This window comes from Aphis gossypii, chromosome X, assembly GCF_020184175.1.
Source record: "Aphis gossypii isolate Hap1 chromosome X, ASM2018417v2, whole genome shotgun sequence".
NCBI classification, from domain to species: domain Eukaryota; kingdom Metazoa; phylum Arthropoda; class Insecta; order Hemiptera; family Aphididae; genus Aphis; species Aphis gossypii.
Genome location: NC_065533.1, coordinates 52,789,477 through 52,801,624, shown reverse-complemented (window position 1 = coordinate 52,801,624; position 12,148 = coordinate 52,789,477). Strand labels below are relative to the sequence as shown.

At 26.9% G+C, this 12,148-nt stretch overlaps 3 protein-coding genes across 3 annotated transcripts; 1 reads left to right on the top strand and 2 right to left on the bottom strand.

Annotated features, from left to right (window-relative positions):
• Nucleotides 1-2,690: 2,690 nt before the first annotated feature.
• On the bottom strand, nt 2,691-4,175 carry LOC126548825 (GPI mannosyltransferase 1). The gene has a single exon (XM_050205133.1). It carries the CDS (start codon nt 3,924-3,926, stop codon nt 2,733-2,735), a length of 1,194 nt encoding a protein of 397 aa, XP_050061090.1. The 5' UTR covers nt 3,927-4,175; the 3' UTR covers nt 2,691-2,732.
• Nucleotides 4,176-4,354: 179 nt separating this feature from the next.
• Nucleotides 4,355-8,324, bottom strand: LOC114130966 (cx9C motif-containing protein 4). The gene is made up of 3 exons (XM_027996073.2): nt 8,040-8,324; nt 5,022-5,158; nt 4,355-4,512 (listed from the first exon to the last, which is right to left on the bottom strand). The coding sequence occupies exons 1-3, from the start codon at nt 8,095-8,097 to the stop codon at nt 4,501-4,503; spliced, it is 207 nt and encodes a 68-aa protein (XP_027851874.1). The 5' UTR covers nt 8,098-8,324; the 3' UTR covers nt 4,355-4,500.
• A 137-nt stretch (nt 8,325-8,461) lies between these two features.
• Nucleotides 8,462-11,905, top strand: LOC114130967 (complex I intermediate-associated protein 30, mitochondrial). The gene is made up of 4 exons (XM_027996075.2): nt 8,462-8,961; nt 9,122-9,339; nt 9,431-9,616; nt 11,562-11,905. Exons 1-4 carry the CDS (start codon nt 8,664-8,666, stop codon nt 11,787-11,789), a joined length of 930 nt encoding a protein of 309 aa, XP_027851876.1. The 5' UTR covers nt 8,462-8,663; the 3' UTR covers nt 11,790-11,905.
• Nucleotides 11,906-12,148: the final 243 nt, after the last annotated feature.

Here is a 12,148-nt window from a genome sequence, read left to right as displayed (position 1 = left end):
TACTTGTTATAGATTACAATGATCAAATAGGTACACTCAAATTATTTTCTGATAAGGCCTTTTTTAATCCAATTATACCTATATAATGAATCGAAGTTTTTCAATTTTGAAGCAGTTTTCAAGTTTCATGGTAACTTTTTTGGTAGTTCCGAGTTAATAAGAGTTCAGAATATTCGAAAGTTTCAGAAGATCTGAACGGAATAAACAAACTTTATTCTTTTTCTGAGAATAATCTAATCACCTAACTTTTCTTCATCAACAACAGCAATATGTGTGGCCCCTTCAAAACTGTTTTATTCAAAACCGCTTTTATGAATTTACACTTCGCTGGTGCCTGGTTTAAACGTTTGGGGCATTTAAATCACTATGACTTCTAGTTAATATTAATTCTAATCTAGAATAAAATTAACTAATATTTTTTTAAAGTCTTCAAACAGAACCATACTCGATATTGCAATGGAATGCGAGCAAAAACTCAGCTTCATTATTTTGCAGGGCGTATACGTATTATTTTTAAAAATTCAACCAGCATTTTCATAAAAATTATGTATTATCATCATGTTATGTCTTAGTGATTATTACCAAATTATACAATAAAATAATTCAAAATAGACGGGATAAATATTAATAATAACGCCTTTAGTTGTAAAATGAATTACAATAAAGTAGGTATGACAAGGCGACGCTTGAACGGTGTTTTTATTACGGTAAAAATCCGATTCTAACATAGTGCTGCGCTCTAGAAGTTCACTGTACGAACGCTAATGTATTGATTTGAACTATAATAATATAGTAGATGGTGCACTGAGTACTTCAATTTTATTATATTAAAATATAATACAACACCTTTTTTCAGACGTTTTAATAAATAAAGGCATCAAAATATACATAGGTATAATTTAAGTAAATATGTTCTGTACTATCTGTATTATAAGTTCTAACACTGTGTAATTCAATACAAAGTTAAACAATTTAAGTTTTAACCATTTAGACTAAACAAAATATAAGAGCAATAATATCGATGGTGGAAACGCCGAACAACGTAACCCTCGACTTAATCGAAATCGACGTCTTAACCGATAATGATAAAACACGTGTAAATTGTAAATACACGTTTTTAAACAAGTGATGTAACCCTCAAATCGTTTTTTCCAATGGTAAATTCAGCTTTTAGTCATTTTTGTTAAGTGTAACCCACAAAGGAACACAATACGGTCAAATAATTTAAGTCACGACGTATCCCACGATAATTGTAAACGGCTCCAGTCAACTGATGTAGCCCTCACGACTGTAACCATCATTATTTTATTTGTTTTACAATACGTTGATGCCAATATTACGTGACCCTCTTAAGATAATAGTAGTGTTATCTGCTACCAAATATTAAATCGAGAAGTCGTAGTGACGTATTTACAAAAATGATTACATTTTCGATCGACGGAACGTTACGCATCGTTTTCTACAATCGTTTTATCAGTACTTACCTAGTTGCATTACGTATCAAAAAGAATACTTTCCAAAAAAAAAAAAAAATGCTTTGGTTAAATATTTTAATAATGACGAAGTATAACTTATGGGGCGATTGTAAGCTCCGCCAGTATTTATATTCTTACCTGTAGGCTGTAATGGGTATAATATGTAAACTCCGCCAACTAAAAATGTCTGTGAACCCTTTCATAATCGTCTAAGTTATTCATTTTATAAGTCATACCTATATATATAAATATTATAGCTTTTTTATATAATATTTCAAATATTTTTATAGTTGTCAATGATTTATCTGTGAATGTGTACATCTCAAGCCTTTTAATAAAATTTCTATCATGAATATTTTGTCAATATTTTTTTTTCTGCTGCCAAAAAATGAATCACCAAGCAAATCTCAACATTTTTCTTTAGTTGTTTTTTTTAATGTTCATAAAAAAGATTCACAGAGTAAAAATGCCTGAAAATTAAATACAAAATAGAAAGACCTAACCTTTCTTTACATTAATTAACATAATGAAACTTCTTTATTATTATTTTTTTTATCTAAGCTATCAAAATGTACTATTTTACTAAAAAAAATTATTAAATATTTATTTTGTCTCTTAAACCATTAACTTCATAAATAATATGCTTAAGAGAACGCCACGCCTACATATGTTGTCTCGTTATACAAGCGTAACAGTTAAAAACTGTTTTACGTGGGATGACTTTACTCATATTTATTCTTTCGGTGCAATTTATAATTTTAGTTATTTTGATAAAAAAATCATATACATAACACATACAAGTGTGGTGTCCTCTTAAATAGAATTTTCATTTATATTAATGTGTCGTGCGTGTATGTTAATTGGTTTATTTTTCTTATTTTTAATAATTATTATTGCTATCTCGCGGTTTTCAAAAACAAATTTAGAACATAAACTTGATTTATTTTGAGTTACTGATAATTCATCTTTAAAAGACAAAATACAATTTGTATAAAAACATTGAATAAGACATTGACTGTTCAGTCAATATTTTTTTCTCCCTTTTTAATTTATAGCTCCTATTTTAGCTCTAGTATGAAATCATACAAAAAAAATAAAAAAAGTAGAAACAATACACTATAATATATTACTTTTGTGATAAATTGAATTACAATTATTAAACATTTTAAGTCTTATAATTTGATTGAGGAAAATTAATTTTAAAATGTCCAAACAGATAGAAATAAAATAAGTTTATATTTAATGAAAATAATTATTTTACAATATTTTTTTAAACGTGTTACATTTATAACAATTAATTGTTATTGATAAAATTTTAACATTGGCTAAAAAGAATATAAGTGACTCAACCCAAATTAATTGAAATGTATTAAAACCTAAGAATTCTAGGCAATAGGCAAATGTTAGCCATGCAATTTGAGGTACTACCCAAGTCATAACCAGATTTAGAATATCAATGTATGTTAGGTTAATAGATGGATAACATAATGGCAAAAATGATACAAACCAAACAAAATATTGAGAGGTCATTACAGTGTTAAATGCTACCATAATAAAAGATAAACAAAACAAACAGAAAGGCAAGTCTTTTGTATGGGAAAATTTGAATGATGTTGACACTAAAAGAATTAATGTAGGAAGTTTTGTTACTATACTGTATATTATTGAAATTTTGTCGAAGCTAGATAATAGATAATTAAAATAAAAGTAAATAGAAAAATTATGACGCACATCTAATCGGCGACTATGGTATAAATATGCTTCATCTAAGAACTGCTGACCGTAAAAGTAATACCAAGGCCATGTTAATAAAATTAATGATAAAATAAATATAATGATGAATAATATTTTTTTGCGAGTAGGTAAAAGCCGACTAAGAATCATTTTAGGAATTGATGTATAATTATTTTCGCTATCGATGGACAAATAATATACTAAACAATAAATAATGGGATAAATTCGTACATGCACAGATATTGCAAAAAAAATTGCAGATAGTATGTAACAACTTTTGATATGAGCAAGCAATGTTATAAGGACAAGAAAACAAGATATTGAATCAGCATTTCCACGAGTTGAAATAACAATACTTAAAGGATTGTACAACCATAAATATGCACAGACATTACTATGATTAGGATGAGATTTTGAAACTAATTTACGTATAATAACAGCAATCCCCAGATCAAATGCTGAAAATAATATTTTTCCCCAACAATTATGTAGTAATATATTTGGTATAAGTAACAAAGCTATTAATGGAGTATATCTGTATGTTGGTCTCGAATATGGAGAGTCCCCTTCCCACATATGCTGAGCTGCATCTGTGAATATTTTGTAGTCAATGTCGGTATAATGAACACCTGTATCATCATTATCATACCATTGAGAGCAAAGAATCATAAATATTCTAATCAAGAAAGCTAACACTGTATGCCAAATGAAATACATATTATTTTATCTAATGATTACAACTAATTTAAATTCACATCTAAATCCTTGTGCTAAACTTCAATGCATTTGAAGTCAAACATTCCCTAAATTTCATAAATTGAGTTTTACAAGAGTTAGGTTTTAAATCTTTTTCATTTTGCATAATACACGCGGCATATTCTAAACCTTCCACTCGACATTTTAGTAAAATCTCAGGATATCTTTTAATACGTGATTTTGCTTTATTAACTGCATCCATCACTTTGATGTATTAGCTTTTCTTGATCTGTAATAAAAATTAATTTTTATTAAATAAACATTAACTTTTATATTTTAAAATTATCTTAATTGAGATTCAGAATAATGGCATTTATTCCTATCAATGCCAAATAACTAAACAAATAATTACAAAAAAAAAAAAATAATAATAATAATAACTTACTCAATTTCTTTTTGGAGATTTAGTTGTTTGATTTTTTCGATAACTAATTTTCTTTTTATATCTTCTGCAGTATTCGGTTTAAAAATATCATAAAATCCTTTACTGAACAAAATCAAAAGACCAATTGTACATCCAGTAACTATAAGTGTTCTAGGGTACCGTCTGTAAAATGGCAAATCTTTTAATTTTTTTCTTTCAGTAAATTGTAGATAATTATGATGCTGATTTGGCTGATCAGCTGACATATTATTCCTGTTAATATATAAATAAACAAATTATTTTAAATATTTAAAATCATACATTATAATAATTAATGCATTTCATCTCTAATCTTCCGAAAAGCTAATTAAAAATGGAAAATTGGATTTTTTTACATATATACATATATATTTATTTTAGAGCAATTATGTATAGACATTAGACACGTCCTAGATAAGTGTACATAGTAAATATTATATTGGTTATAAAATAAAGAAAAAATATGATTGGTAAAAATATAAACTCATGTTAAGACACTCTCCATGCCAACATTAAAAATAAACATGTAAACATCATAGTTTGTTATAAGTATAAGTTAACAATTATGTACCTAACATACTTATTATTATTTAATCTGAAAATGTATTTAAGTAAAAAATGTTGTAAAAATAATTTTTTTAGTATTTCTTTACCTTTATATTTTGATTTTCTGCTGTTATTGCTTTAGGTTTCATACCAGAACACACTAGAGAAATTGCGTGATATTTTTTACAACACTCTAGTAGATTGTCTATATGCTTTGTACAACGAGACTCTTGAAAATCATTTTCTAAAACAAAAAAAAAAGTGGTTAAACATTATTATTTAAAACATAGTTACAACATGTTATAACATTATATAGCATTCTTATGAGTTATGATATACATAAATCAAACATTAAAGAAATAAAATTGCTATATTATATTATAATTATATAACAAACATTAATTAAAATTATATTTGAACATGTTCAATTAGTAATTACTACCTAGATCTATCAATATTTATCATCAAAAATTTGATAAAAATTAATTGTCATTTAATTACTAAGACAATATAGTGCGAATTCGGGATGCACTTTATAGGTTTTGTGGTTCTACACTTAGTCTACGTAAGGTGCAGGCGGTACAGGGATATTAGACAATGACTGTATATTTGTTATCTGCATTTTTTTTATAATATATGACATGTTGAGTATTTATTTAAACTTGATTATCTAATCTTTGTTTATCTCTAATTATCATTACCTTAAATTGTATGAAGTACTGTAGGTTTTATTACAATCGTCTTTTCGGTTTTCAGTTACCTAGCGCTCACGGAAGTTGCTTGTTACGAGTATAATATTTATTTTTTTTAAATAATTTTTATATATTATGTACTATTTATTAATTATGATGGCTGTAATGATGTTTTAGGAGTTTTATACTACAATAATGCCAAATGAAATCAAAATGATGTGTGTAGAGCACTGTAGACTATACAGACTCAGAAACTTGTCTGTAGAGTGCATACCAAATTATAGCATCCAATTTTATTATAATGTATCAATAAACATAGATTTCACATTTGTATTCTGAATAAGTTATGACAAAAAAGAAACTTATAGTAAGTTGATAATTAAGATAAAAATATAGTTATACAAAATCAATAAAATCAACTTATTTATTTTATACTAAGAAGAAACAGAAATTATAATTAATATTAAAGCAATTTTAATTATTGCTGAACATACTAAATTTTAGTTACATTCAAAACCAATTAAATCATCAAATCAAAGATAGGTAACTAACATTAATGTGTAGTTTTAATATTTTATTCAATACTTCAATACAAAATGTAAACATAAAATAAACTCGGTTGTCTCATACAACATTGCAAATGTCAACTTTTTATTATCAAAATAAATCAATTTTATTTACTGCTCCGTTATATCCATATGATTACATATAATATTATTGTTGTTGATGACTATGAATAATTTTTAGGTCAATGGATTTTGCTTTATGCAACTATAAGGATAACTGATTTGTTCAAAATCTATAACCACTCATACATATTAATATATGTAAACTAATGTGTTTAAAGTAGCATGTTTTAGTACATTTATAATAATATGTGGTATGTATTTTTTGGTAGTCAGAAAAAAAAGCCACAGGAAAAATAATCCATAGAAAAAAAAACCATGGGAAAAATAAGCCACTGAAAAAAAGTCTAATTAAAATAATTAAATACACCCATAACAATTAAAATAAAAATAAAAATAAATAAAATATATATTATAAAATTACGTAAAATTATTAATACACAGGTTATATGTTATTATTTATTATACAACAGAAAATAATTATTTATGGGAAAAATATTTAAAAAATAATTATAATTAAATAACTACTTTTTCCGATATGTTTTTAAAAACATACATGAAGCCCTCAAAACATAATTTGAGCTTAATTTTTATTGGAGTTAATGTAACCATTGTACATTAAAAATTAAAATGTAAAATCAAGTTAGACTGAGGGTATAGATGTGTGAAACTGAAAGTATATTTTATTAGTTTATAGAACAGTTATATCTTAACAAAAGAAAGGGAATTTTTTTTAGAATAAAATGACAGAAAATAACATTGAACAAAAATAACATGATATTTTGTGGATATTATCTTGAAATCAATTGATTTATGTCTTACACCTAGATATGTATAAGTAGAGTTAGGATGTTGAATGTCCTAAAAAAACTAAATTTAAAAATGATCTAAAAAATCAAAATAAGTGAAAAAAAATTATTTATAAATAATAATTTTTATTAGAGATATGGGTGTGATAATGGGTGTAATAGTAATTTAAAATATGAATATATTAATAAACAATAGTATACATTTACATTTTAATTATTATTTAAAACCATTAAAAATAAATTAAAAAGTAAAATATAAATAAAAAAAATCAAAGCATGCATGATCGGAGTATAATATGCAACAAATGGCTAGGTATATAGCCATTATTAAATATTTAATAATATAATTTACTACAATTAATACAACTATTTTTAATAATTAAATTGGATTTTTCTCGTGGTTTTTTTCCCTAGATTTCAAAAAAATTCAATGTCATAATGTTTTGATAAGTATTAAATAAAGTAAAAGATCATTTGTTTTATACATTGTTAGAATAATTTTGTTTATCAAACTTATTAATTATCATTAGCATACACAAACTTTCTTTTATAATTCTTAAATGTTCTACCTATAAAATATTAGGAAATTATTTCATAAATTCAACACATTAAAATGCAGATTAAAGTGAATTTAATTTAATTTTTTTATTATTATTTTGTTCAAAAATAAATTGGAGATTATACTCGACTGTACCTATACCGTATTTGTAAATATATCCATGTCCTCGAAAAATGTATGACCTACCTCTAGAACTGGCATTATATATAGGTATTTTTTAAACCTCAATACGCACAAAAACCTATTTACGTTTTTGTAGGGATATAATAGTCACCGCTGTCCAGATTTTTAAATGTTAACGCGTACGTATTGAGGTGTAAAATCTGAATATAAAAACCTCGTGCGGACGAGTCATGATTATCGTCGTAAGTACGACCTTATTGGTAGGTAGTATATTATTAAGTATATTATAATATAGTAGTGTAGTCATTACACTTACCAGATAGACATTTTTGAATAGCGCAAGCTAACTTCTTACAAGGATCCGGTTTAGGCATAAATCATATATCGTGTTCAAACGGAAGTAAAATAAAAACTATACAACCGAACTGTTCGCATACGAGTGGAAAACACAAGGCTATGTCGCCGGCCGACAGCCGCTAATCGCCGTATTATCACGAATTACGGAGAGAAAAACCGAACGTGATTGTGCACTTATTCGTAAGTGTTGTATAGCCAAAAAAATTCTGTACTGTTGAGATCGAGACACAGATGTTTGCCGGTTATCACACGACCAGCAATCACGGTCATGATGATATAAAATAATATCCGTATTTCGAAAACAGAATAATATTCCCACGGCAAGAGACGAACCGATAACACTATCAATAGCACTTCATAATAATAATATGCCGAGTGCCGTAAAGAAACGATAAGAATTACGGACGACGAGAGACCCGTGATTTGTTACGAGTCACAAAACATGTTACAATTAATTTTGAAAACTTCATGACTTTTGTCCTGCTCGGAGTTTATTTTTCTTTTGTGCGGTCTACATTCGAAACTCGGACATTTTACGCCGTAGACACCGAAAATTGATTTCTATGTCCAGTGATTGACTACGATGCAGCGCGTCAAAATATTAACCGTAGTGTTATCCCGGAACCGTTGGAAAGATCCGTTTGGTGTTCACTCGGCGGTGACAGATTGGACACGTCGGCGAAGGGTGCACACGTCGTGTGCGACGTTTGAGTTCCACGAGTTTGACAAGCGGAGTGGCTATGACACGGGGTTTGAGATCGCCGATACTCGCATCGAGAGAATCCGCCTGGGTCTGAAACAGCTGAAAAAAGAAATCAAACTGTGGAAAAAAGAAGTAAAAGAGGTTCTGATCTGCGACCCCATATTCGATTACAGGCCAGGTACCCATAATGTTAATTGAACAGTTTTTGACAGTGGTACAATTTTTTTCTTACATTAACTGAATACCCAAAATATATAATAGTCCTAGTAACAAAACCAACTTCTTTACCATATTAGAATATAATATAATTTACAATGTTTCCTATTGGTGTATTTCAGGAGAAGTGGATGTGTATTGGAGATTTTACGAAGAATCTTCATTGGATCATTGGATTGTCACTAGTGATAGTGATCATGCTGAAGGTTTTAGTAAATGTGAATTAAAAATAAGTAACCAGGGTTATGGGCTCTTTCATGGAAACCTATGCTCAAGAGTCCCAAAGGATGGAAGGATTCAAAATTCTGGTTATTGCAATATGATAACAAAACGTGTTTCGGTAAAATTTTACATAGTATCATACTACACTATGCTTTTTTTTAATCAACAATTATTATTGCATTCTCTTGATAATTAAAATTGTTTTTCAGAAATCTTTTCAACGTGATAGTTTTTTAGACTGGAGCCCGTACACTCATCTCAATTTACGTTTAAGAGGCGATGGACGAAGTTATTTAATAAATATACATGTGTCTGGACAGTTTGATATTATGTGGAATGATGTATTTACATTTGTACTTTATACTCGAGGTGGACCATATTGGCAAACCACAAGAGTAAGTAATAATAATTATCAATTAACAAGTCATCTACATTTTACCAAATTAATTTTTAATAACATATTAAACATGTTTTTAATTTAGTCTCCTAGTAGAAATTAATTGAATTGTGACAACAGTTTATGATTAATTTTATAGTTTGTAAATTGATTATATCAGTAATTTTTTGTAAACCAGTGATCATCAGTTTGTTGCTATTTGAAGATGGTTAAATGAAAAGAGTCATATTTAATCAATTAATACTTTTTTTTTAACTTAGAAAATAATACCCATAATATTATTTTATAAATTGCAAAAGTGCCATCTTATTCTGATTACTTTTGATTAGGCTAGTCCTAAACTTTATTAATGTATTCTGGAAATAAGTTTTCAATATAACTATCTCATCCGTTCTTCTGTTCTAGCATTTTATTTTTATCCGCAACTTTTAACAAAAAAATCATAATTGCTTAAAATTTGTTTAAGACTTAATTATTAATTTGGCTCAGCCCATATTGTTAATAATAAATAAATAAATTATACTTTTAATACTCAATAGTCATAAACATATTATTTAGTCTCAACAATTTGTTTTTAATATTAATTTGTTGATCTAAACTGGCTAATTTACATATTGTGTTTAAAAGGTTTGTAGGTAATTATTCAATTTCTCTGATAAAATAAAGTGTTGTTGGATCTAGCTAATCTAAGCTATTAATAATATTTCATTAGGTACAAATTGTAATTTTGTGCTATTAAGGACAGGATGCCTAAAATTAGGTATGTTAAGCATTAGATAGAGTAATATGTTACTGTTTAAACTTAAAAGCTTGATCAGCCCACTATGCTTCAAACCAAGATGGATCAATGAAGAAACTCAATTCTTTTATTTGCGCTTCCACAAGTAACTTCTATCCCATAAAAATCTCTCTTCTTTAGCACTCCCAGGAAATCCTAGGCGTAAGCTATAAAGGAAGTGGTGTCGTCACCTTTTACAATCATCAACTTAAAATATACAAACAATTCCAATCTTTCAAAAATATTTAAAAACAAATATATGTACCTATATAATACATAATTAATCATGACTAAGTGTCATCAATGTATGGCTTCTTATTCAACACGTCCTTGTTATTTCTCTTGCCATATAAACCTATTGTGCATATAGTTATATAGTTGTATAAATTAATTATTTAAAATAATAAAAAAAAATGTATTATAAAAATATTATAAATTTTAAGTGTCTGAAATTGGTTATTTTATTTTAAATGTTTTCTTTATTGCTACAATATTTTGTATTAAACTAAGATAAATTAATTTTGATTTGAAAACAAACTTATAGAAACTAGATAATATCTAATACAACCAATGTTATGTTTGTAAATTTGGATTGTATAATTTTTCCATTTTAGTTTTCTATAAATACATTTTCTTATCAGTATCTAACTACTATATAGATTAAGTAATAATACGCAATGTGCTCTGATATCCTATACAACAAAACATCCAATGTGGATACTGCAACATAGGCTTTAAATGATTATTTTACAGTGAGTAACTATAAAAATGGTTTATAATTCAGCCCGAGGCATAAACCAATCATAAGAGTATAATTTAATACTATGTAGGTATAATTGTATTCGAGGTGGGAAATAGTTAAATAATAACTGTAACGTGGGAGATATAGACCATCATAGTGATTATAGAATCATTGCATATACTCATGAATCCTAAAAGACTTAATCAACTTGATGGATGATCAGAAGGGACATATCAATAACAGTGGGGATAGGACCTATAAAGAGGAGTCCAAAACTCTATTTTTCTAATTAAATAACACTGAAGTATTTTTGTTAACTGTTTATCTCACTTTGACCTGCAACATCTTGTCAACGGTTGCTCACTCATGACCCACTACAAATACAAGATTGCATATTAATTTATTGTTTATATATTTTTTTAGATACCATTTTCAAAATTCTTTTTTGCCAGCAAAGGACGGATACAAGATAAACAAGCACCATTGCCATTATACAGAATTACTCATTTTGGTATTACTGTATCAGATAAAGCTGATGGCCCTTTTCAATTAGAATTGGATTATATAGGTGCTGATTTTGATCCTACCCATCATGAAGAGACTGCATATGAAATGTATGAAGTTAAACAAAACTTTATAGTTGGAACATAATTTCATGACTTGTTATAATATTAGTTTATAGATTATTTATTTCTATGTAAACTATCTTGTTACACAATAGTTGAAATTTAAACTTTTAAGGTCATTTAATAAATGGTTACATTTTAGTTTTTTTTTTTTAATTACAAGTAAAATGATAATGATAATGAAATACATTTTTATTTTAAGCATAGTTTGTTGACTGTAAAAGCTTCAAGTATTTTGTTTACTAAATCAATACAAAGTACAGATACAGAACAATAATTTTTGTTTAACATTTGTATTGAGTTTTCTATAAGTGATAATGGATAATAAAAAAAAAAAAAATTATTATTTATTATTTTAAGAGCAACATCACTATACTATAACAT